General features: G+C 37.7%; 1 protein-coding gene across 1 annotated transcript; it reads right to left on the bottom strand.

Moving 5' to 3' along the window:
* Positions 1 to 24296, bottom strand: SC5D (sterol-C5-desaturase). The gene is made up of 5 exons (XM_045860177.1): positions 24164 to 24296; positions 9229 to 9446; positions 8322 to 8454; positions 6711 to 6811; positions 1 to 6394 (listed from the first exon to the last, which is right to left on the bottom strand). The coding sequence occupies exons 2-5, from the start codon at positions 9436 to 9438 to the stop codon at positions 5939 to 5941; spliced, it is 900 nt and encodes a 299-aa protein (XP_045716133.1). The 5' UTR covers positions 9439 to 9446; positions 24164 to 24296; the 3' UTR covers positions 1 to 5938.
* Between the last annotated feature and the right edge of the window lie 3678 nt (positions 24297 to 27974).

The following is a 27974-nucleotide window of genomic DNA, read 5'->3' as shown; positions in this document are numbered from 1 at the left end:
CACTTTTGTAGTAGCTTTATTCATAACCTCACACTAGAAATAACTTAAATATCCATCAACAAATACTCAGATAAGCAAATTGTGATATACAATGGACTATTATTCAGCAATCAAGAACTATAGATATACACATCAGAAATGCATTTCAAAATACGGTAAACTAAAAAATCAAACACAATAGTACATATCATCTATTGCAAGTCATATGAAATGCTAGAATAGACAAAATTAATCTCCAGTGACAAAAAGTAGATCAGTGGTTACCTAGGGCTGGGGAGATTACAAAGGGAGATAAACTTTTTCTGGGGAAGGAAATCTTTGTAGCTTGATTGAGGTAGTGGTTACATATACACATGTCAAAATTCATTGATGTGGACAGTTAAAATGGGTAATTTTATTGTATGTAAATTATGTCCTCATTAAGCTGGTTAAAAGAAAAAACGTCCTACTGAAGAGGAAGACAAAAGCCACTACAAGTGCAGGCAATGGAGTGCACCCTGACTTTCTGGGTTCCTATTTCTTGTTTGGTAGCACATGTCAGGGGGCCAAGTTTTCATCTGAGTAAAGGGTACAGTTAACAAAATTATAATCTTAGAATACAGGGAAGAATACAAAATGACATGGGAAGTAAATAAAAGGCTGTTGTATGAATACTTTGATGTTGAATGACTAACTTTTGATATCATTATTCTATTTTGTGTTTAAGTATATTAAGTATGCATTGTCAAGGAGGCTAGCAAAAATCAAGTATACAAGTCTGCCTTAGTGGGGGATGACTCAAAGACATTAAATCTCTTATCAAATGTTTAAGAAAATATGATTAATCAAGTATATAAGTGATGTTAAATGTTAGGAGTATATGATCAACTGTATCATTAATGAAAAATTTCTCATTTTAATACAAATTTTACTTATATCTTAATAAGATCTCTAAATTGAGCTCAGAGGTGACAAAAGCTTTAAATGTATTTTAATAAAAGAAATATTAATTAAAACAATTATAAGTGTTTTTCTTTCCATGCCAAAATACTGCTTTGACAGGAAGGCTCGCTGACAATATAGTACACACAATACTTCCATCTTGCCTTTCTTAATAAATTTTTTACTTTTCAGGGAAGTTTCTTCCTCTTTACCTCAAAATCTTGTAGACTGATCTTATGGTTTATAGCAATATTTACAATAAAATTATTTAGAAGCAAGTAATTTAGGTATCTTAAACTATTACAAAATTTACAGTAAATTAATATAGCAATTTTATATAGTTAGCAAAATCATATAGTTTTACTTATATGATTTTCTTCTGCATTCCCTATCTCTAGTGAACCTAATGATTTTTACTTTTTTATTTTTGGCTGAATAATTTATTTTCTTAGAATTCTGGCAACTGAGGCTGAAGTCCAAGATCAAGGTGCCAGCTTGGTGAGTTTCTGGTGTTTGCTTTTTTTTTTTTTTTTTTTTGGCTTCTCTAGAGGCACTTCTCACTATGACCTCTTAAGATCAGGAACAATAAAAGGACGTCCACTCTTGCTACTTCTATTTAAGATTGCACTGGAGGTTCTTTTCCGGCTTCTAGAGGCTGCCCACATTCTTTGGCAACTGGTACTCTTCCTCCAAGTAACTTCGCATAAACTTCCATAGTTGTGTCTCCTATTTTTTACCCAATTTTAAGGTGAAAGAATCTAGGCTTTTTTTTCCTCCCTGGAATTATACCCTAGGTATAATAACAATGATCATTAAACCTAGAAAGAGACATGAAGCACAAGTTACATGAACAAGAGCCTCCATTCACATTTGTTTCTAGTTTAATTGTATTAGGTGGTATTTTCATCAGCTTACGGATGGAGAAACCAAGGTCATGCAATCTGCCAAGGGCACAGTCAGGATTCAAAACTATATAATTCCAAAGCTCTTCACTTTTCCAGTTCCCTAGATGAATTACAGTACAGCCGAAGTTGTAGCTTATCCTGCTAGGTTTGTAATTTCTTGTATAATTACAAGGATTTTTGTATCCAGAGCACTGTTTTAAAAAATAACTTCACACAGATTCAACCACCTCTTTAATCAGTACCCATATTATGGATTCATATATGGTCTGAATCCATAGTGCTTGATGGGTTTTATTTCCAGAGGAAGGTATAACTTTGAGTAAAGGAAAGAGTCTATTATTGACCTAGGGACTATCTTTGATTTCCCTTTAGCTCTCTTTGTGACCACCCTACCAAGGCACACAGCAAATGTCAGCTAATGAATAAATGAGAAACAAATTGTTGGCTAAAAACAGTGTTTAAGAGTCTGGAATTACATATTTGCACCCAGTTCAGTGTTTGACACCTAGTAGGTGCTCATTAAATATTTATTGAAGAGAATGGCATTTCTACCACTTCATTAATTCATTCAGCAAAGTGTTTATTGAACCTCAACCATGTTTTGGGCATTCTGTAAGGACACATGGCTTAATACAACCATGATTCACACATGATCTCTACTTTTAAGGAATTTGGGGGTCTAGAATAAATGGTATACATAACAATGCTAGATGATGGACAGCAGTCAATACTGACATAGACTGCTTATCAAGTGTTTTGAATTTGAAGTTAGGAAAATAAGGAAAGGGAGTTTTTTCCCCTCTAGTTGGTTTGTTTCTTTGGACATCGTGTTTGTCATGCTCTCCTTGGCAACTGATTTTTCTTCCATGAGTTAATCCCAAATATAATTGCTCTCATTTGTGTCCCTACTTTTCATCTTCCTCCCAGACATCATCTCTACATAAATAATCAGCCTGCCCTATAAACCTCATGTGTTGAACACTGGTTATGATTCTCTCCCACATCTGTTGCTAACTTTCTGAAGCTGGAAGAAATGACACCAGGTGATGAGAAGTAGGTAATCACAACATCCTGACACAGGGAGACAGGGAGAGAGACAGACACAGGGGAAGCTAAGGATTCAGGAAAGGTTTCTGGGTTCTGTACCACCTCCATGTTCCAATTTTTAACTAAGAGTGGAAAATGTAATCTTGGTTTTCCCTTCCTATCCTATAAGTATAAAAGGTTTCAAAGTCAAGGGAAAATGTCTTTCACTTGATATTCCTGTGGAAGGGACATTAGATACTCAGTTCAATGAATGTTCCCTGAATTCCTTTAATGGAGAACAGAAGACTGCAATGGTAGTGCACAAGAACAAAACAGAACAATCCCACATTCTAACTGTTTAACTAGTACTACTCAATAAGACCAGGTTTAAGAAAAATGGTGGGAGGGCCAAGACTACTTTGATTACCTTTGAGGAAGCTTCCTTCTCTCCATAAATTATGCCCTTTCTTTTCTACTAGCTACACAGTAGTAACAATCTAGAGGAAGCTTTAACATTCATAATTGGAGTTATGGAATTAACACAAAGGCAGCTAGGACAAGGAAAACTTGAGATAATTTTGAGTGTATTTATCTCTTCAATACCTTCATTGGAACCCTCAAAAAAGGGAAATAAATTGTAAGATTATGACAGACTGGCTAACTGTTTAAGAAACTGGTTACTCAGTCTCCCAGCTATACAATTAGACATGTTTCCAAATTCTCTGAATCTCTTTCAGTTAGATGGGCCACATAACTGAGTTTTGTCCAAAGGAACATATGCATGATTACCACGCTTGACCCAAACATTTTCCACATATGCTTTTCCTTCTTTTGTGTGCTCCTTCAACTGACTGGGAAAAGGCAGTTTCCCAAGATGGAAGGAGCCTGGGACTCAGACTGACTGTGGAAGGCTGCCCGGTGACCAGCAACATCCACATTGAAATGTACAAGAGAGAAATAACCTTGGGAAAGTTACATAACTGGAACCCAGTTTCCTCACGTCAAGTACTTACCACAGAGCCTGATCAAGAATAAAAGCTCAATGAATATTAGCTTCCATTATTATGAAGAAACAAAATTTGCTTCTTAATTTCCCTTTTTCTTGGGCAAAGTGGAGTACTAGGGGTTGGGGATGGTGACTGAAAAGTACTCGGATGCATTTACCAGTTAAAAATACTAATTACTACCTTGTGTATTTAAGTAAGACAAATACTGTAACAACAACCAAAAGGGAAAAATAATTTCATCTGGATCCCAAATATTAAGTTTTATGACTAGTCTCATAAAACTCAGTGCTAAAACACTAGTAAAAATGTGAAAAAAATGTGATTCTCTCTCCCCTTGACACTGAGCATTTGTGGACATTCTAAAACAGTTTTGACAACCCACATCGTTTCTGTGGTTTATTTATTTAAAGATTTTATATATTTTTATTTAGAGAGTGGGGGAGGGAGAAAGAGGGAGAGAAACATCCATGAAAAAGAAAAACATTAATTGGTTGCCTCTCACAAACACCCTGACCAGGGACTTAACCCACAACTCAGGTGTGTGCCATGACTGGGAATCTAACCAGCAGCCTTTTGCTTTATAGGATGATGTCCAACCAACTGAGCCACACTGGTCAGGGCTGCGGTTTCATATTAAAGTGAGCAGAGAAGAGGGAGAATATTTCAAAACTAATCTTCAGAGACAGGCCTAAACATTCCTGATAATAGAAAATTATAAGTTTGTAACATTGAAAAATGAAAAGTGCAGTGCATTCAGCCAAAATGAATAGTTGCAATGGATATTTTATTTTGTAAAATTAATTCAGTGCAATGCATGCCATTCATATTTCAAAACTGAACTGATTTTATCTTGTGATCTTTGACATATATGGTTTCAGGGTTGTGTGAGAAATTAGAAAATTCTGATTGAACATCTTGTTACTTCCCTGTGAATCATATGAAAAATGTCATTTTTTATCAGTAATGGTTATCATCTTAAATATTGAATAGCTTCCATGGTAAGATTTTCATATAAAGTATACATTTCATTTTCCCCAAAATACATAGAACAAAGTGCAGTGCATCAACTTAATTTAAAAAATCAATAGTGTCAAATATATTATTTGAGCATCAAATTTCCTTTATAACTACAGTAATATTTAGTCACTGTTGTTAATCTGTGCCCAATTTATAAATTAAACTTTATCATAGCTATGCATGTACAGAAAAAAATACTGTGTGTGTATGTTGTGTGTGTATATATGTTGTATATATATGGTTTGGAAGTATATATCTGCAGTTTTATGCACTTACTGCAGGTCTTGGAACAAATCTCCCACAAATAAGAGGGGGGCTACTTCATATTCAGATTCACATATTTTTATACTTATTAAATAATTGTTTTCAACAATAACCATCAACATCTTTAAATAACCCCAGATCAGAATTAAATTATGATAGTGTCAAGATTTTAGAATCTTTTAAAATCCTAAATTTATTCATCAGTAAAATGTAATGTTTAACAATGTCCCCAGAGAATAAGCTTCCTATGTGTAGGAAGTGATAATCTAATCACACTGCTATTAATTACGGCATTTACAAAGCCGCTAATATGTTATATTAGTATATTTCTTCACACTGATGTATCCACTTGAAGAAATCAGAGCAAAACCAAAGACATAACCATTCCTGAAACAAGGAACCATCTTTACACTATTATTTCTTTGTTATGGTGCTTAGTCTTGGTATTATGAAGCACAATGAATTTTTCTTAATGAATATAGTAGATTAAGGCAAAAGGACATAACCTAGTCCCCTCAATAATTTATTTTCTATCTTAAAAAATGGTTGTGGAGGCTATACAAATTACAGAGATGCTGGATGGAAAGACACAAGTTGTCCCTTAGACCAACATCTAGTATTTTAAGAACGAGGTTAAAATCATCGTGTTCACAGCATCTACCCCTCACCTGTCATTATGATCATTCTTCAGCAGTTCCTGCAATGCTGATTTTCAAATGACACCATTTTCCTGCTATGTCTCTTGGCTGTGTATAAATTATTTTTCTTATTAAAAATACTTAATAATTCAGCAATAATCTACTCAGTCTTTGACAACTCTTCAGTGGATAATTTTTCATATTTGCAACCATTTCCTGTATGGCTGCTGTACTTTTCTTCCGTCATCTTCTTCACATAACTAAGTGGTCCTTTCCCTTCAAAGGAGGAAGGGTTTTTGAATGAGCCTCCAATTCTATCCCACAGTGTGAAATACTGTCCATAGTTATAGTCAAAGAACATGTGGTGGTCTGTATGATGAGCTGAGCCATTAATAAAGGGCTTTAAGATTTGGGGGACACGAAAATCACCATCATGAATGGAAATTGTCCAAATGTTGACCAAGACGTATAAACCTAAGTAAACCGCCTTGTGTAATGGAAAGAGAAAAGGGTATATGTGGTAAGGTAGACTCTGCAGGAAGCCATCCACAGGGTGAAAAGCGTGACTTGCAAATGGAGTAGGAATCTTCCAGATATGGTGAGGTTTATGTATGCGCTACAGAAGGAAAGAACACCATTAGCACACACTGCACATCAACTTAGCTTTTCACACTCAAGTTTTGGAAATGACTTAACTAAAAAAATCCCTTTGAAATGACTAAATCACTTTATAAAATGCCCTCCCTTACTCCCAAACAGTAAAATGTTAGCATAAACCCTTTGAACTCATAAAAAATATAAACAAAACATACCCACTATTTGTCATGACTATGGTGGTATTCAATACAGAGAAAACTCTTAGAAATAGAGAATAGAATTTACAACCACAAGCTGCTGAAATGTGTCATCTTTCCCCCTAAAAATGGCTCTACCTTATAGACAAGTCTATGATGCAGGCCTCTGTGAATCCAGTAGATGAGCATGTCAGTGAAAAAGAGGAAGGACAGGACACTAACAATGAGGTGAAACCAGCCTGGAGGAGAGAACAGTACATAGCAGAATTAAGACTCAGCCTCCAGGATTAGCATTTACTTTGTACATGTCTAAACACAAAATATGACCCTAGACTCAAAACCATACCCTCTCTGTTTTGGCTAATTAAATACATTACAAATTAATCTCCCCTGACTCTGGAATCTGCTTCTTTACTCATTTCCCTCATACAAAAACTAGGAAGACTCCCACCTAAAATATTTCTTAACCTATTAAGATATTAAGGAAACAGAAAAAAAATATTCCTGAAGCATCTTTATTACTCAATCTCTGAGAATAACTCTAATAACTTTCCTTCATAAACATATCTTTATACATTAAGTCCTTGCTTAGAATTTTATTTTCCACTGAACACCTTAAACTGAGCATTAACTCAGTGACCTGACGCTTTCTGATCTTGTCAACCTAATCTGTTCCTGCACTACCCAGGCTGGTTCACTTGATGTCCTCCCAGCATCCTGAAATATCTTACCTCTGTACCTTTACTTACACTATTCCATCTATTTAGAATGCCCTTCCTCCTTTTATGTTTACTCATTATCCCATTACATTTCAGAGTCTAGTCAATCCATCACCTTAGTGAGTGATGAATTAAACGAGTGATTTTTGTTCCCTCCTTTAACTAATCTCTTACTTACAAAGCAGAGGTGCTGATGCAGATCTGCCACTTATTTGTTGAGAAACCTGGGCAAGTTACTAAAATTCTCTGTTAATTTAATTTACTAACCCATATAAAAAGGAGCATAATAGTACCTATCTCACAGAACTGATGTACAATAAAATGAATTGATATATGTGAAAAACTTAAAACTATAGCTGGTACTCATTAATACTCACAAATGTTAACTATTATTCTTACTTTCTAATACTAGATACCAGAAATGTATCTTGATGGAATCATTTCAGAATTTCACAAAAAGTTTAGTTGCTTTAGGGCTGTTTATAATAGACAAAAAAGGAACAATCTAAAGTTCTAAAAATTAGATACTTTACTAACATACTACATAATGCCAATATTTATAGGCATGAAAATATGGGCATATATATTGCTAAGAGAAAATAATCAGAGTTCAAACCAGTATGCATAGTAAAGTTTCATTTTGGTAATGTAAATAATGAAGCATACAAGGCGTAGAGAAGTGAGAGGACAGACATCAAAAGATTTACAGTGTCTAGGTAGAAAAATAATTGATATTAAAATCTATATCTTCTGATTTTCCATTACTGTTATGTACTACTTGAGTTACTTTTTTTTCAGAAGTTTGAATTCAATACAGGTAACAGGAAACAAATGCAAAGGCTTATATCTGATCTCACTGATCTTCCACAGATACAATTTCATCTAAAATAGACTTTAAAACTGATAAACTTAAATAAATGCATATATGTGGCAGGATATAAGTGCATACAAGAAAAAATTGAAGAATATTAAAAAAACTGATTTGGTTCTTTAGGAAAACCAGCCTGTGACTGACATTCTGCTTACTTACCATGTGGAAAGCCTCCTATGTCATCATATAATTTGCTGTAACCTCTCAATTCTAGCAGGAACAAGGAAACAGTGGGAATACTCATCCATGGTAAAGCCTGCACAGTATACATAATCTCTCGATACACTTGATTCTGAAAATGAAATTTCCAAGACTTAAAAATCACAAACTGTCTATTAAACAAAACTAGCATAAAGTTTTTTGGAGGTGGATTTTTAGAATCCCTTTTATATTAATGAGCTTACTTCCAAAATGTTTCTATTAAAATGTTATTATGTGGGAATGGGTATGTAAGAAAAAAAGAAAAAAATTCCTTTGTACTGAACAAAAACAATACATATTTTAAATTCTCAAACTCATTCTCCTTCCAACAAAATCTGTAGTCTAAATTTCTATTTACTGAATAACCACTTCTTTCATAATTAATCTTCCATCCTTCACCCTTTTTCTTCCAGTCCTTGGAGACCTGTATTTGAGATTTGTATTTGACAAGCAGAAGTAACTGAAATAGAAAAATGACTGTAAACAACCTAAAACTACTGAGTTTTGATCCTCTAGCTAGTCAAAGAAAAGTATATATAGTAAAAATATAGTTCAGTTTGGGTCATACATTAAAATAACTACATAAATGTATGCATTTATTTATTCATCGCTATTAGCAAAGAAATTCTTATTTATGTAACGAGCAACATACCAGGCTTTTAGTGGTGAGGGGGGAATGGATTCATCTATTTGTTTAAACTAAGGAAAAAGTAGGATTAGCTCGAAAAATATAGAACCCATTTGGGGCTCGTTTCAAAAACTTTATTTAATGTTTATAATCAATTTAATCTGAATAGCTCACAAATTCATTATATTGTTATTTTTACTGTAACAGTAATTAAAAATAAATAAGAAAATCACTTACCTTTAAAAATTGTGGATGTTTCATTAATGAATGATCAAAGACAAAATAATAGCTCAGTGTTGCAAAGAAGAAATAAAGGATATAAGCACCAAGATTTGTTATAATCAGGAGACTAATAGTTTGTCGAAAGAAGTTGTTCTCTGGCCAGGTGTCTGGATAGACGTATGGTGTAAAAACATAATAATCTGCAGCACTGAGTACAAGATCCATCTTAGCCCCTAAAGGATAAACATGTGCAACAATTATTTACTCACACTGACATTTCTCAAAGCAAAAATTTCTCAGAAAACTATATGTGAAGTTCCAGCTTTAAGAAGCATGTATAGTAGTAGTCTGCTCCTATTAGAACTCCCGAGGTGCCATCTTTACAGCTAGAAGAGATCTTAAATATTATCTGTAGTCCAATGTCTTTGAATTATACATGGGGGCACCAAAGCTCAGCTAGAGCAACTGAGACCTAGAAAGACTTTCTCTAAGGTTTAGCTGATCCATGGCCTCTAGATGGAATTCTATCTTGGTGTACCTTTCTACTACATCCTAGGGCAACATGGACCATAATAAAGAGGTGGGATGCAGAGCACTAGGTACGCAGGCAAATGGTTTGCTCTTTTAGCTGCAAGTTTCAGTAGCCTCTCTCTTCTCAAAAAAATATTAAAAAAAACCCAACTTGTATTTTAGAGTTTCTGCTTTAGTGCTGAAACTTAAGATGAATTTCCTAAAAGGTAACTATGTTGTCTCCACAAACATAGATGTCAGGGATGATCTTATAACAGAAAAAAGGGCCACTCTCATTGACAGAGAAAGGGAAACATATTCATGGTAAGAATTAGAATACATTTACTCCTCTGCCCACTAAGCAATGCTCCAGGTCAGGGGCTAGGAAATGGGGGTCCATGGCCAAAAGAGAGAGAGGAGAGAGAAAACAAAACAAAAAAACTTCATTGGAACACAGCTATGTCCTGATGTTTATATATTATGTATGGCTGTTTCTCCAGACCAGATTTAGCAACTGAGGCAGTTTGGCCCACAATGCCTAAGATATTTATTATTAGGCCCTTTAAAAGCAAAGTTTTTCAACTCCTGGCCAAGATATTTAAACTTTCAAAAAACTTGAGTTAATTCAGTAAATAAGTCTATTCTATTTTCATAAATCTGTTACTCAATACAGCAACATTATGGTCAGCTTTTGTAAACTGACCACTGAATCTAGAATATTTTTATCTACTCCCTAATTTTCTTTTATTTTTTAAAACAACTTTAAGATTTTATTTATTTCTTTTTAGACAGAGGGAAGGGGAGGGAGAAAGCGGGAGAGAAACATCCATGTGAGAAGGGAAACATCCACTGCAACTGGGGACTGGCCCACAACCCAGGCATATGCCCTGACCAGGAATTGAACCATCAACCTCTTGCTTTGTAGGATGATGCCAACCAACTGAGCCAGTCAGGGCTACTCCCTTATTCTTTTTTGCACAGTTTATAGAGGAACATGTATTCAATATTCTAAAAACCCTCTTATTTATGATTGAAACATTTGAACAACAACAAAAAACCAATCTGGAAAATGTCTACACATACTGATTTCAAATATTTAAATTATCCGTTACATATTTGGCCATATAAACAAACATCAATTTATGAAATAAAATTGAAAGACTAAAAAATTAATTACTTATGTATAGCCTATTTCCCCTACTAGATTCCCCACTAAACCCCCAAATGAATTTAAAAAGTCTTTTAAAAAATCATACATACATGTAGTTTAAAATAATTGATATAAAAAGATATAGAGAAAAGGTTCACTTCCATACATATCTCTGTACACCACAATCAACATCTCACTTCCAGCCTTTTAGGTAAGCACTTCTATTAGTTTTCTATGAATCCTTACAATATTTAAAAATGTTGGCCCAAACCACAAATTTTACTTCCCTTCTTCATTACAAAAAGTGACATGTTATACACACTGTCACATTCTTTTCTCTTAACAATGTATTCTGAAGACTTCTCCATCATTATTAAAAAATACCCTCCTCTTCAGAACACCTTCATCACCCCCATAAGAAGCTTCATATTCCATACTGTCAACTTTCTTGGATGTGTAGATTAACGTTTGTCACACATTTAAGGAGTTTTGGGCCACTATTTCTTAAAATAACCTTTTTTATTATTTTTCTCCCTCTTCTTTTTTGGGAATCCCATTATGCTTAGGTTGGTATTCTTGATGGCATCCTTCAAGTCTCTGAGGCCCTGTTAATTTTTCTTTTTTTTTTAATATATTTTATTGATTATGCTATTACAGTTGTCCCATTTCCCCCTTCACTCCCCTCCACCCTGTACCCCCTCTCCCACCCACGTTCCCCCCTTTAGTTCATGTCCATGTGTCATACTTGTGAGTTCTTTAGCTTCTACATTTCCCGTACTATTCTTGCCCTCCCCCTATCTATTTTCAACCTACATTCTATGCTACTTATTCTCTATACCTTTTCCCCCTCTCTCCTCCTCCCACCCCCCTACTGCCCTACCAGTCTGGATGTACGGGTCTACTTCAACTTCTTGGCTGTCCGACTTCCATTCAGATAAATCCTCTGACAGCTCTGAGAGATATTATATCTGTAAATTATTGTTGTTCTATTCTTGGTTGTGCAAGGAGGTACGGTGCGTCCACCTATTCCTCCATCTTGCCAGAAGTCCAATTTTTCTTCACTCTTACTTTCTGTTCCTCAGAATTGGATAAATTTCAATTGACCTATCTTCTAGTTCTTTGATTCTTTGTTCTTTCTTTCAAATCTGATATTGAGTCTGATAGTTCACTTTAAACTTCAGTTACATTTTCAACCCTTGAATTTTTATTGGTTCTTAAAAAATATATATTCTCTCACTTTACCGATTGTCTCTATTTGGTAGGAAATTGTTCTTATACCTTCTTTGAATTATTTAGATGGTGTTCTTTAAACATATTTGGAGTAGCCATTTTAAAGTCTTTGTCCAATAAATCTGAGTTTCCTTAAAGATAGTTTCGACTGACTGCTTTTCTCTTTATGCCTGTGTAAGCCATACTTACCTGTTCCTTTGTGTCCCATAATTTTTTTGTAGAGAAGAGAACATGTTAAATAACAATGTGGCAGCTCTGGAAATCAGATTTCCCATGGGTGTCCCTCAGGGTTTCACACTGCTGTTATTGTTTATTTAAGTGACTTTCCCAGACTAAAGGTATAACACCTGTATTCTTTGTTGTGTACTACTGTAACAGGGTGCAGCCAAGAGGGGGGCCGCAAATAGGGATTTGGAATGGGGTCCAGAACTCAAGGTGTCCAGGAAATAATAGAAAGATACATAGGATGTCCTCCCCCCTCCCCCCCACAGGTGTGAGTTGGGGGAAGGAACACATGGAGCAGGAACATGCAGAGCTCTTTTTTACAGCAACGGCTTTGCAGCTAACCTCTGGCATGGTCATTTAACATATCTATAACCTTTAACTGGTTACATAGATATGTTAAATAGCTGTGGCCATGCTTTGAGCCAGGGGGATGGAAGTGACTTCCACCCAAGATGTAACTGGGAGGCAGCTCCCCCTGGTTACAGCGCCTTCATGAGAGCTTGGAGATGATTGGCTCCATGACATGGGGCCACACCTGCCCAGACTTACCATGGCAGCCCAGTAAACCTGGAATGATACAGGAATGCTGGCAGGTGTAACTGATTATAGGAGGGGTCGGAAATGGGGGTACAGAGGAAGGTTGACTCGGGGATTTAAACTCAGACTCGGCAGCCATGAGGGGAGAACCACGTGGCTTTGGCAGAGTGGGTACCCCCTCGACTTTGGTGAGAAGTTTGGTATGTGTCACCACGTGGCTTTGGGGTGCTCCCTTTTGCCACATGGCTTAGGGAGCAGGAGAGACTTTGACTGAAAGAAAAGGGGTGAAAGAACTCTTGCTGGTGGGCCATGAGAAAGTCCCACATGGCTTTGGATTAACTGGAGATCTTGGCAGCGACACAGCTGATGGTGCCGGGAGCCCAAATCATGGACTTCTACTTCTTTTCCTGAGGTATGGTACCCCAGGTTAGGGCAGAGGGAGAAGGAAGGACTGTGTGTCTGTGGGTATCCTAAAGGACTTTAATATTTTACTGAAGACATTGGGTTACTACTTTAAGTCTATATAGCTTTAAATAAACATTTCCTTTCCTTTTCACAAATCTCTGGCATTGAGAAACGTCTTTCCTCTGGCAGCAGGCATAACGAACCTAGTGGGGGGCCCTTTCAGTAACAGTATATTGTACCCCCCTGGCCCTGTTCGGTAAAACTACTACTGAAGTCTCTCCTCACTAAGGACTGGACAAATTTCCTTCAATGCCTTAAACCAGGTGTGTCTAACCTGTGGCCCACGGGTTACATGCAGCTCAGAATGGCCATGAATGTGGCCCAACACAAAACTGTAAGTTTACTTAAAACATTCTGAGATTGTTTTTGTGATGATTATGTGTCACAATGTATTTAATGTGTGGCCCGGAGATGCCAAAAGGCTGGACACTACTGTACCAACAAGTCCCCCATCCTTTGCTGAAGAGCTGTGTACTGGGGCAATGCTCTGACTGCTCCTGCAGGCAGTGCAAAACTCTCACTTACCTTTCCCTTCTGCTTGCATAGACCAGCAAGTTCAGCCAGGAGTGAGAGATTAGGGCCTTGACTCCCATCTTTCTGGGGTACATGCACAACCCTTCTCGTGGAAATCATTACAGATTCCCAATAAACTTTCAGAGTGTTTAAAAGCCTCCTATGGACATTCCTCAGTGTTTTCTTTTAAGTTTTTTCACCAGGCTCTTGTAGTGCCAACTGTCAATACTGTGTCCTATGTCTGTGATGTTAAGCAATCACCACAGATGGTATTAACAAAAACCCTGGGGATAAAATTATTCACACAAAGCAAACTCTAAGCCAGATCAAATAAAGACAAACCTTGAGAAACAAGATTTTCAGAGAACTGCCAGAGAAATCAATAAGTGAAAATTTTCTGGGTTGGAGCTTTTTGGGGAACTACAAACCTGTCCTGCCCCTTCCAGGGTTGCCAGGAGGCTATGGTTCACAGCTCCTGCTGCTGCAAGGCTGTTAAGTTTCCAAGGCTACCACACAGTGGTGGAAGGGAGCATGGGAATAGGGAAAGTGAAAATGCCACCAAGCTTTCTGTTCTTACTGAGTTTCAGCCACTTTTCTAGAACAAACCTTCCTAAGACTGTTGTAAATCTTTAATTTCTAGATTTCCAAAAAAGTTGATTTTGACAACTTTTGTCAGTATTTTGTTGCTTTTATAAAAAGAAACTTCCAGAAGTTCTTATTCTACTATTCTGGAAGTCATCACCTCCTCCTTCTTTATAGTACATGTCTACCTATTTTTTTCATAAAACATTTCAGATGTATTTGAGAATTCAGAATTTCTACACTTTTCAAAGGTCAAAACATCTCCCTGCTAGTAAACACACATATTTGTTTAGACAATGAATATTCACATTAAATGGATACACACTGGAAATACTGTTACAGTCCATTTGTATGGCAGTAATTCATGTAGTAATTATATATGTAGTAATAAATATAGAATTGGTAGACTAAAATAGTACTTCATTACTTGTATTTTTCAAGGAAAGTATCCAGTAAACTTTCAAATACATACCAAAGTTAATTATCTAAGCAAGTCTGTATGCTTATACATGTAATGAATTCTCATGAGAGCTGGCTGCTTGAGTACCTGAGAGAGAAGGGTCCATGAGCATAGTGTCAGGCACTGATGATGGGCCAGGGTCAGGGTTCTCAAGAGATAAAGCAGCACTACCCAAGATGGCCTTCTGAGAAGATTTCTCTAGTGTCATCTGCCTTATCAACATATTTTTGCCTAACCAGTTGTCGTTTAATTGCTTACCATAATGCCTTCAGCAGTTTTCCTGTTTGGGCCACACTGTAGCCATTGCTGTCACCACCATTAATGTAGTCATGACTCTCTTCATGCTTAAGTGTGTTTAACAGTCTTTCAGCAGTTTCTCCATCACCCAAGAAATGCAAAACAGAAGCATCATGCTCATTTCTTCCTGCCAGAGTCTCCTGACTTATTTATGGTTTGGGCCAATAAAGTACATAGTGTAATTAATGAAGTCAGGTGTCATCTTCTCATTGGTGATGTAAGATGTAAAATCTTTATCTGCAGGTTCATTTTCAAACCTCATGGTCAGCAACAATGTTACGCATTTATTGATGCTGATTTTCTCAACATCATTTCAAGCATTAACAGTTTTGAAAACAAGATCTTTAGGACTGATCTCTTAGAGAAAGTTTTAATTCTTGTTTCTGTTAACTATTGCAAGCAGTACAAACACTTGCTTTTCCAGAGTACAACACACCTTGGTAAAAAGGCTGTATTCCAGTCATAGTGGGGGGAAAGTAAGTGCTAACACATTATTTTAACAAAAAGTTAAGGAGAATACACAAAAGAGGTGTCTAGAAATAATTAAAGATCTTCAACTGTCTTCCAGTCCAGTGTGCATAGAGCTTGCACCAATAGCCTGAAGATTTCTCAAGTATTTTGTGGGACTTACTCAAACATTTTAGAAGCTGGCTTTTTCTAATCACTGCCAATTTTACTTTTTATGTGTCAGGAGCACTCATGTTTCTTTCTCCTGTGGTTTAAAGTTTTTTAGGAATATAATACAATGATAGAACTATTTCATCATCATTGAATATTTATTCAGCACTCACATTTTCATTAGACACTACCTTAGCAAATTCATCAAGGTAATGTTTAGCTACTTCATGATCAACAGAATAGTTTTCACAAGATTTTCAGATATTTTTTAACCATGCTGCTTCCTAAATTTCTGAATCCTTCCTTAATCCTAACATTCATCTTCAGGAGCAGTTCTTCATGATATATTCTAGCTTGTTTCACGATCAACAAAGCAATCAGTGGCATTTATTTACTTCCTTATTGTCAAATTCTCTTAACCAACATAGGGTTAGGATCTTCATTTTCTGTCCCATGCAGCAGTTTCTTATTTTTCATCACTTCTTGGTCCTCATTATCAGTGTAAAACATCCACAATCTGTCTTTCTATTCTTTAAGTCACATGGTGGTAGTCTCTACACTGTCTTCTTTAGTATACTACTTCACAAGCACACCATGCCCAAGGTGTTAGGATGGCTCTATTTTCTGTGCTATTACTAATCACAGATGTTTCCATTCATTCTGCTATTCACAGGACTACTATTAACTATTTTTTGTATTTTCACATACAATTAAACACAAAGCAACAAAATAGTATACATAAAAAGTAGAGGCAGGAGTATCTGGTAGGTGCACAAAAACACAATGGGAACAAACATCAATCAGCTGGAGTCAATCTTTGCCATTAAATGCTTTAAGTGCCCAATTTTAAAAAACAAAAAACTTTTGGTATATAGGGCTTTCCAGACTTTGGAGTGTGACATTGTTATCTATTCAACCATGTATTGGTATTCCACAGGCAGGAGAGCTAGGCCAAAGAGTAATTGCATTGGTGACATTAGTAAATATTGTTAAATTGTTCCTCATGGGGGTTGTACTATCTAGTACTTTGCAAGCCCACAGTAAGTGCCTATCTCCCTGCAACTTTAGCAAGAGAATATTATCAAACTTTGGGATATTCATCAATCTGATAGCAAAGAAATGATATCTCAGTGCATATTTATTTTACATTTACGTTATTATGAGTGAGGTTGAGCATCATTTTACCTATTAACAGGTAAATACATAAATGCATAATTTATGTATTTTTCTGTGAATTATCTGTTTAATATTCACAATGCCCATTTTTCCACTGGGATTTTAGTCTCTTAAAGTCAAATCTAAAACTCTTCACTGGGTGTAGCCCCTTGTTTGTGATATGGGTTGCAAGCATTCTTTCTCATTTTGTCACCAAAAGAAAATTTTACTTAATACCAAATGTTGGATATTGACATATATCCTTCATTATGCATTGTTAATTCATTCAAGTAATAATTAAGTATCTCACACTACATTAGGTAATGAGCATGCAAAGATTAAAAGGATATCATCTAACCACATCAAAATTACAACTAAAATATAGAACCATTCTTAGAACCTTAAAACAAACTAAATATATATGAAACAAACTAAATATATAAAAACATATATAATATAAATATATAAAACATTATATTTAATATATAATAATATATAATATACAATAAATATATAAAAACAAACTAAATATATATTTAGAACCTTAATACAACTAAAATATAGAACAACCATTACTTAGAACCTTACTTTCTCAAAAATTGAGTTGAATGGAAGTCCAACAACTAGGGAATAAAAAACAAAAACATATCCATCCAGACTGGTGGGAGGGGCAGAGACGTGGAACAAGCTGGTCCAACACCCACGTGTAGTGGATAAAAATTCGGGAGGGATATCTCAGGAGTGAGGAGTCTCAGACCTACACCAGGCCCCCCAGCTCAGGGTTCCAGTGCCAAGAAGATAAGTCCTTATAACTTCTAGCTGTGAAAACCAGCAGGGGTTGGGTTGGTGGAAGACACTGCTGGATTCCCAAGCAGTTCCTCTTAATAGACCTGCATTCAGAATTAAGACTCACTTCCTCTGAGCTTTAGCACTGGGATAGCAACTTGAAAGGCACCAGACATAGAGGGAGGAACTGTCTGGCATCAGGGTGAAAGCTGCGGGACAGCTTTCTCCCAAACGGAACAGCGAGCAGAGGCCATCATTCCTTTTCTGAGCCCTTCCCCCACAGAGCCACAGAGACATCAAGTGAGGGCCATATCTGAGACTCCATCAACCTAGCTCATACTGTTTGCCCTGACCTGGTGTTTCCCTGAGGCTCCACCCCACCCAAATTATGAGTCCATCCAAGCTGTTCAGAGACTTTTCCATATGAATGGCTGGTTGTGGCTCACCCTTCACATCTTCCTAAATCCTCTCAAACAAGCACCCACTGGCCTCAATGAGCTCCTAGGACCCATACCTCTTCCTAAGTGGCTCTAGGCCTGGCACTAGCAGCAGCCAGCCTAGATTCACAGCTTAGATTCACCTGGGAATCTCTAAGCCCAGCACAAGTAACAGCCATCTCAGACTGTTTTGTAGCTCATGCTGAGTGGTCCCAGGCAGAACACAGGTGGTGGATGACCTTGCCCTGCACCATCTAAGGAAAACCCAGAGCCAGCACACCCACTGAATGGCTACAAACCACATCGGGGCACCACCATCCTGCCCCTGCACAACTGATCCTCCAGGGAGGGCAGAGGCTGATGGTCAGTGGTGTCGGCCAGTCCTTGCAGCTGACTGGCCTGGATAAATCCCTCCCTTTGACCTGCCAACAGCAATCAAGGCTCAACTACAAGAGGAGGGAGTACTCAGCCTACATGGAGGGTGAACCTTGAATACTCAGCTTGGGTGATACAGGGAGGCTGTACCTCTGGACCTTACAGGACATCTACTACATTAGGCCATGCCACTAAGACAGCAAGTCATAGCAGCTCTACCTAATACAAGAAATAAACACAGAGAAGCCAAAATGAGGAGACAAAGAAACATGGTCCAAATGAAAGAAAAAATCAAACTCCAGAAAAAGAACTAAACAAAATGGAGATAAGCAATCTATCAGATTCAAAGTTCAAAACACCAGTTATAGGGATGCTCAAGGTACTAAGTGGGGACCTCAGCAGCATAAAAAAAGATACAGTTAGAAACAAAGGATTTACTAACTAAAATAAAGAACCATTTACAAGAAATCAAGAGTGGAGTAGATGAAGCTGAGAATCAAATCAATGATTTGGAATGTAAGGATGCAAAAAAAAAAAAAAAAACAAACCAAACAAACCCAGAAATCAATCAGAAGAACAAGAAGAATAAAAAAATAAAAACAAGAATAGTTTCAAGCAGCCTCTGGGACGAGTTCAAACGTTCCAACATTCGCATCATAGGCATGCCAGGAGAAACGAAAGAGCAAGAAATGGATATCTATTTGAAAAAAACAGTGACAGCAAACTTCCCTAACTTGGTAGAGTAAATGGACATACAAGTCCAGGAAGCATAGAAAGTCCCAAACAAGATGAACCCGAAGAGATGAACTCACATTGAGACACATCATAACTAAAATGCCAAAGATCAAAGATAAAGAAAGAATCTTAAATGCAGCAGGAGAAAACCTGTTAGTTACCTACAGGGAAGTTCCCATAAAACTTTCAGCTGATTTCTCAAAAGAAACTTTGCAGGCTAGAAGGGACTGGCAAAAAATATTCCAAGTCGTGAAAAGCAGGGACCTACAGCCAAGATTGCTCTACTTACAAAAGATTATCATTTAGAATCAAAGGGCAGGTAAAGAGCTTCCCAGGCAAGAAAAAACTAAAGGAGTTTATAGTCACTAAACCATTATCATATTAAATGTTAAAGGGACTTATTTAAGCAAAATAAGATAAAAACTATGAATAAAATGGCAATAAATACATACCTATCAACAATTGAATCTAAAACACAAACTAAGGAAACAAGAACAGAGACAGAACCATGGATATTGAAAGCATTTTGATGGTTACCAGATGGGAGGGGGGTATGGGGGAATGGATGAAGAGGTGAGGGGTTTAAGAAGTACAAATAGGTAGTTACAGAATAGCCATGCGGATGTAAAGTATAATATAGGAAATGAAGTAGCCAAAGAAGTTATATGCACAACCCATGGACATAAACAATGGTGTGGGGATTGCCTAAGGGAGTGGGAAGTGCCAGGTGGAGGGGGGCAAAGGGGGTAAAATTGGGGCAACTGTAATAGCATAATCAAGAAAATATAATTAAAAAAGACATTATCTAAATCCATCTTAATGGTAAAGCAAGTACAGAAACAAATAATTATATTAATATGACAAGTGCTTTAATAAAGGTATATAACCAAATTCTATGAAATTAGAAAAGACAACACAACTACCTCAGCTTACAGTAGAAGGCACATAATGAAAACATTTGATTTGGGCTTTCAAGGACATTACCATAAAGCAAAGGTCAGGAACAGCCACTTCAAACAACAACAACTGCAAAGGCACAGAAAGGTTGAAGGACAGTCATGGTTCACGGGGTGTGGCCACTGGGTGACCAACAGGGTGATGGGATACAGGGGAAAGGAAAGTGCTCAAGGACAGGCCTGGTAGACAGAAACTGGTGTTAGACTGTGCAGGGATCTGATGTCCTGGTGAGGAACTTGGACTTCCATACATGATTGGAAGAAATCAAAGATACTTGAGCAGGAAAGAGGTATAGTCATACCCATGTTTCAAAAAAGCCATTCCATTAGGAATATGGAGAATGATGAGAAGCAGGAAGACTAGTTTGGTTGCTCTTGCGGTAGACTAAACCAAAGAAGGTGAGAGAACAGACATATTCATCAGAGATTTAGCAAGTAAAAAATCCCATAGGATTTGATAACTGGTTAGATACTGGAATGCAAGAGAGACAAAAATATAAGGTGACTATGGTGTTCTTAGCTTGCCTGAGTGGATGATGGTGTCACTATAATGTTGTACAGGTGTAGATGTAAAAAGAGCTGATTCCATATCTGTGTGCCCTGATATCTTTCTAGTTAGTACACGTGTTCTGAACCCTGACCTAACTAGTCTCAGCCAGCACCAAAGCCTCATAGTTAGCAATTAGCTGTGACCCATAGCCTTACACAATGTAGCCATAAAGATTCCTGTCAGTGAAGGCCAGACGGGCATAGCAGCTGAGATCTTTATCAAACTACATGCTGGTGTCAACTGTAAGCAATTATCCATCCTAAGACCGCAAGGAGCTATGGCTCCTGGCTCCTACTACATTCTTCGTACCTTTGTCTTGTCAGTCATTAGCAGTTCAGCTGTACCAAAAAACATTTACTATAACAACTGTCTAGCAGTGGAGAATAATATGCATAGAGTGCTGGGTTGTCTGTCCGTTCCAACCAAATCTTTCCATAAGTAAATTACTATACAATTAATTCTTTTATAATTAATAAAGTTGCCTGCTTTCATTCTTCAGTCTTAATATACCTTCTCAGTTGGGGGGACTGTACCTTCACTCCATTGTCAGACAAACGAAAAAGGGGACTATTGGGAGAGCTAATAGATTGGGTTTGACACGGATGGGGGTAGGTGAGGAATGATGGGGTCAGCATGGGGCTTAAATCTAATTGCCTGTGGCTCATCTCGGCTGCTGACATAAGCAGGAGCCTACATGCAAATAGGAATCTGAAATTCAACAATGATCCTAGTAGTTGGGATCATAAGTAATAAGGGGTAGAGGCTGTCAAGGCAGGCAATGTAGCAGGGGAAGTACACTAAGTAAGTAAAACCAAGAAATGGAAACATTAAGAAGAAACTAACAATTGAAAAGGATATTGCCACCCCACTAAAGGTTGATATGAGTTGATGGACTACTCTGCGTTACCTACGGTGCCACACAGCCCCAAGTCCATATAGTACCTGAGATAGTACAATGCAGACAAAAAGAAACATTAACAAAGAATCTTCTTTATTCAATCTTTAATACCAGATGTAAGTAAAAACCTTAAAATCTCAATCCTTAACTTAAAAAAACTCTTTAATTTTGCTTTTTCCTGGGTATCATGCTAATTGAATTAATTTGTATGTTCTCTGTATGTAACTGCTCTTACAGTAAACCAGTGTCTGGAAGGGAGGAGAAATGTACCTCAGTCAACCTGCATACAGTTTACATACTATGAAATTAAACCTGGTTTAAGTGTTTTTAGAATTCTGGTTTCAATTTATTCTATTTGTTGAATGTAGTAAGTAGGTATTCATGAATACATTGACATCTAACATAAAATTTTCTGAAATCAATAGCAATATGATTTCAAAACTGCAATTCAAATTTTGAAGTTTAAATTCAAATCCACATCTATAAGTTGGCAGTAACATATTTACATTATAGAATGTTGTACGATTCAGAGACTAGGTACATAGTTTTGGGGCATCATCTGACACAGAGAAAGTAGTCAATAAATAGGAGTTATTTTAATTATTACTGTAATGGAAGGCAAAGTTAAGTCCAAACTACCTTAACCTAAGCAAAAAAAAAAAAAGTGCATAAAGAAGTGTCATTTGACTTTTCTTTAAAAAATAACTAATAGCTAATTTATCATTGGTAATAGTAGAAATATTAATATTTATTATATACTAGGTAATGTAAACATTAACTCATTTAACCCTTTCAAGAAGCCCCAAGACTTAGGTACTAATATTATCCTTATTTTATAGATGAAGCTGGGCACAGAAATCCAACTAACTTGCCCAAGGTCACTGAGTGATAAATGCTAAATCCACTGACTTTAACCAAGCTTTACTTCCTCTTTGTCACTCTCATCTCTTCGACTCTTCAATTTTTAAAATTCTCAGTGATCCTACAAGCTCATATAATTTTAAAGGGCTGGACTCAGGGGCTCCACAAACCCTAAGTGGAGGACCCTGACAGAAATAGAACCTTTAGTAAATATTACTTTACCTTTGCAAAAAACAAAACTTTTCTTAAAACATAGTTATCAGTAAAACAAAATTAGGCTTAGAATAACTGAGTCTACAGTTACTTTACTTGACCTTAAAAGTATAGTTAATAGCTAACATTAAGAACCAAGTGTTATTTAAAGAGCGCTTCATGTATTCTATTGTTTAATTAGCATAACCCTATGCGGTAGGTAGTCTATAGCCTCCATTTTCTAGATGGAGAAACTGAGGTAAAAAGTATCTAAATAACTTGTTCAGTAACAAGTAACAGCTGCTATGTATACTCCAGAGTCTGTTCACTTACTTATCATTATATTATTTCTCAGTATATTATTATATATGCAGCTGGGGAATTGAGTATCCAATATTAATTACAATACATAATGAATGGAAAAGTACTCTCTAAATATCAAGGGGCATGTACTTATTATCGGTAGGTGTTTATCATTACAAAGTTAACAGAAAAAAAAAAGGAAGGTGATGCAAAGACTTGGTAAGCTACCAAGTTTTGGCTAAAAATACCCAGCTACCACAAACTGTCCAATTTGGAAACTTGACCTAAGTAATTTTTTCTTCTATATTACCTCCAAATTTACTCTGCTATTACACAGGAATGCTAGTAGACATGATTTTTCCTTCTACGAAGCTAACGTAATAAATTAGTTCCCTTTTCTTCTAATCTTCTCAAACCGTGGATTGTTGTCCCCCGCCCCACCCTAATTATGTTCCACTAACTGAAGTTCGAATGGCAATGTTCAAGAAGTCACAGATAATGGTTAGTTCTTCAGCCTAATTCCTTTGCTCCTCAAAAAACAAACGAAAAGGTATTCCTCCAAGAACAGAGGGAAATTCGTCTCAAAGTAAAGCATTAGTGTTCAGTGGACAGACTTCCCTTGGATAAGGGATCCGCAACAGCCAACAAGTATTTCCCGTTCCTCACGTTCTTCACGTCCATCCGTGTCAGTTTCCTTCACGCCCAGGCCCCCTCTCGCTCTGAGATTCCTCCTCTAACCGAGAAGCAGCCACTAACTAGTCTCCGGCAGCAACGCCCCTCCCTCCAAGCCGGGGCCAGCTCAAGGCAGTGCCCAGTGCCCCGCACTCGCCCCGCCCCATCACAGCCCTCTCAGCCTGGGTTTTCAGGGTGTCCACTTAACCGCCAGTTTGTGCTACGGGTCGGTGCAGGAGCCCTATACCCCAGCTCCTACCCCGTGCCTGGCATCTAACAGGCATTCAATAAACGTCTATGGCACGTTGGAAAAGAAGGGGCCAGGTGCACTCTCCACTTCCCAACTGGGCCTCCTCAGACTGTTTCTCTCCATGCCCTCTTCCTCCTCTACTCTCCGGTCCAGCTCCGGTCCGCCTCCTTCCCCGCCCTTCTGCCATCCTTACCTAGGAGAAGATGCACCTTGCATCCGGCTGCCGCGGGGTCACAAGACGTACGGGTCTGCGCAATGCCGGAGCCGGATAGCGGGCGCAGCCTGGAGGGGCGGAGCCAGAACCCTAGCTCAGAGGTTCAGGAGACGCCAGCCAATCAGGGGCCGGAGCCATAAGCTGATATGACGGCGGATCGCGCCACTCGACGGAGAAGGGCTCGACGCAGTCAAGCGACCGCCGCACGCTTGGCCACACCCCCCTTCAGGGCGGGAACTGATTTAGGCGCAGGAGCTCGCGTTCGGGGCTGGTTGTTTGTTTTCTTTGTAACTGGCACTGACGTCTGTAGCTCAGTCTTGTACCAAGCAGGTTTACCGTATTTATGGTAAATACGTCCCTAGAAATGATGCTACACCCTGAGGGGATTAGGTGACGCTTCTACGAGGAGCGGGCCGGGGGCATTTCCTCTCTCTAGTGAAAGAGGTGAAAACCTCTGCCAGGCAAACCTGGGCGGCCTCACGGGAGTGCTGTAGTTTGCTTTTGTGTGCGAGTGTGTAGTTTTAATTTTTTGTGGTTGTCAGCCTTTGCTAAATGTGCGTTGCGGCGGTCACCCCTGTGATGGGGATTCCTGGGCGCAGTAGGGCTGCGATCCTCCCGCCCAGGCGGCTGCGGCTGCAGCGGGAGAGGGACTGGAGAGGCGGATTCGCGCAGCCGCGCTTACCTTCTGCACCAGAAACCATGGGAGGCCCAGGCGCCTGTGTTTGAGAGCGATTCTAAGGTTTGGTCCAGTGTAGAACCACTGCTCTGGCGGACTTGACCAATCAGAAGATCTGACTAGTCCTTTAATTTTGTTTCCTCTCGACGAAAGAAAATTCATGAAAATGGGGGATGACTAAGTTTGGGAGAACCCATTTCTGTTTTCTTGTAGGACCAAGAGAAGTGCTGCAATTAAGGGGGAACTTATTAGACTACAATCAGAACCTTCCATATTAGTGTTGTTTTCAGTATCTGTAGCTTACCTTATACTTAAAAAAACCCCGCCGTATATAACATCAGTGTCAGATTAACAAAATTTTATACTTGTACATTGTAGCATCCAGCAAACTCGAGAACAAATATCGGAGACTTTTCAGGGTATCAAAGATGTTACTTTATTGGCCAAGTTTAACCTGCGCAGGGGCGAACTCAAAGTGTCCAGCGACACAGTGCCCACAAGGAGCTGCAAACGAGAGCCGCGCCGAGCACTTACAACTACGTTCTTACATATGGGCGAGTAAGCAAGCATTATACAGAAGCAGACGTGGCAGTTAGTAATTCGCTTACAAAGACCGCGGGCGCGGGAATTTCAAACCAAGCATTCTTTCATAAGGCGGGAAGGCAGGATGTTTGTTCATTAACCTAGTAATCTCCTGGCTCTAGCTAGCTAGTTTTCTATTTTCTCATTAAAAACTACAAAGCACTGCTTATCTAGCCTACCCAGGGGAGAGCGTCTGCTAGACACAGGATGTTTGCTTTGACTGTACTTTGTCTCTTTTATCATTTCTTTTTAGCTACAATGTGGTTCTTGTCTATTAAGGTTAAATTTAGTTCTTAATTTCCTTGTTTCCAACATACATATTGTAAAATTGCCTCCTTTGTGAATCACATTTCTTCTTTTTTCCTTTGTTATTCTTATGTCATTCTTTAGTTTTTTGTATTAAGATTTTTATATTCTTATTTGAGAAAAAAGAAGGTTTAAAAGGTATTTATATAGTACAAAGGTTCCAAATTTATGGCTGCTGCAGGATAAATCTTGCCTATGTAGTTTGTCCTATGTAGTTTGTTTAGTCCACACATATATTTCTCCCTTTAATTAATTTTACATTTAAAAGTAATAGACTTGAAAGATTGGGAAATTTGACATTGAAAATATAAGCAAATTTTAAATACAATATTCTGAATACAGAGAATTGTATCATTAAATATATACAGGTGGTCTTTTATTCTTGAAATTATACGTTCCCAAGGTTTGAAAATATGCAGTCTATTCTTGCCACTCCAAAGTAGTAATGAATTAACCCCAAGAGAATAATCTTTTTTAAAAGGTTAGTTTTAAATGTGTTAATAGAGCATTCTAGGATGCAAATTTTCCTGCCCAGGAATAATGTTAAGAATAATTTGTTTATTCATTATTTGCAAAGTTATGTCGTATCTAGCCAGTGCCAAGAAATTCGGAGATAAGCGATTATAACACCTGCCTACAGGTCTGGTTGCAACATAAACATGTGAACAAGCCATTCAGTCGTTTATTCGGTAAGTAGTTATGGAAAGGCTGAGACGTGCCAGCTACTGTTCCATGCACATAATATATATTGGTGAGTTGGAAAAATAAAGCCCTGCCTCATGAAGTTTATATACTAATGGAGGGACACTAAACAAGTAAATATATAGTACAATGTCAGATAGTGATAAATGCTATAAAGAAAACAAAACCAAAAGACAAGAGGTAAATGGGGTCAAAATTGGTGAGTCCTATTTGTTTACACAGCAGGGTCAGAGTCAGCTTCTCTAAGGGGGAACATTTGACCTAAATGGAGAAGATGCATTCAACTGAGCTATAGAGTCAGAGTGTTTTTGGTGAACTGGTGGGCTGCTGGCTCATATTATGCAAAATATTTATTTGCATTAATTTATTTTTTAGGGTGAAAGTAGTATTCAAGAAAAGGTGGGTAGTAAGTATTCAAAAGTAGATCATAGGAAGAAAAAGTGTTTATTCCTCCACCTGGCCCCAAGGATTGGGCTTTTACCTATAGTATGGTACTTAACATTTTAGGAATCAGAGATCCCTCTGAAAATTAAATGAAAATTATAGTCTCTGTCGCCAGAAAATGGTAAAAGCTCTTCCCTAACCACTGTCCATTTAATTAGTATTCTCATTTCCCTTTCTGGAATATGGCTACTGATTCCTCTAAAATACTGACGATTCACAGCTAGTAGCCTTCATTTTGGTTCACCCCTGCATACCTGCTTTCACCAGCTGAGTGGAATGCTTACCAAGAGTCAATTGTATTTCTTTCTAATATGTTTATTTTCATTGTACTTCTCGAGATAATGTAATTAAATTCATAAATTGATAAAATTTGAGTCTGCAAAGAGAAAGAATTGTTTCTATGAAAACCAAGAAGAATGCTTTGGAAAAACCAGATCAAGATGTTTGCTAATAAAAATAGCCATTGAGTTAGGTATAATTTTTTTAAGCCCCTAATCTAGTAGGAGTCTGTTCAATTTGCTTTGCAAGAGTCTTTAACTTGTTTCCACTTTGAACAAAATAAAATTGAAAATCCAGTGCAGAGCACTAGGAGTATAGTTTAAGCAAGAAAAACTACCCAGAACTCCAGTCAGAGGAACCATATTTTAAAAAAGGCCTTAATGAGCCTTGTCTGGTGTGTCTCAATGGATTGAGTGTTGGCCTGCGAACTAAAGGGTCACCTGTTCATTCTCATTCAGGGCACATACCTGGGTTGTGGGCCAGGTCCCCAGTAGGGGGCACACATGAGGCATCCACACAGTGATGTTTCTCTCCCTCCTTTTCCCTCTCTAAAAATAAATAAAATCTTTAAAAAAATTTTAAAAAGACCTTAATGACTGTGGAATAAATAGGTAAAAAAATAAAATTCTTAAGGGGTGTGTGTGTGTGTGTGTGTGTATATATATATATATATATATATATGGTAAGTGGAGGCAGTCTTGACTTCCTCACCCAGGAGTCTGGGTAACAAAGGGGAGCAGTGTTCCCATAGCCTTGGAGGGGCCTGATAACCAGTGTTCTCACAGCCTTGAGATTGGGTCT

The sequence above is a fragment of the Phyllostomus hastatus genome, unplaced genomic scaffold (genome assembly GCF_019186645.2).
Source record: "Phyllostomus hastatus isolate PE091 unplaced genomic scaffold, TTU_PhHast_1.1 phas_scaffold_193, whole genome shotgun sequence".
Classification (NCBI taxonomy): domain Eukaryota; kingdom Metazoa; phylum Chordata; class Mammalia; order Chiroptera; family Phyllostomidae; genus Phyllostomus; species Phyllostomus hastatus.
This window is presented reverse-complemented; position numbering and strand designations above follow the sequence as displayed.

Coding starts and splice junctions, on each gene's coding strand:
- SC5D (XM_045860177.1), bottom strand. CDS start 9,438: ATGGATCTTGTACTCAGTGCTGCAGATTATTATGTTTTTACACCATAC. Junction 8,455..9,228: donor AACATCCACAATTTTTAAAG/GTAAGTGATTTT, acceptor TTTCATTTTCAG/AATCAAGTGTATCGAGAGAT. Junction 6,395..6,710: donor ATCATAGACTTGTCTATAAG/GTAGAGCCATTT, acceptor TTCCTTCTGTAG/CGCATACATAAACCTCACCA.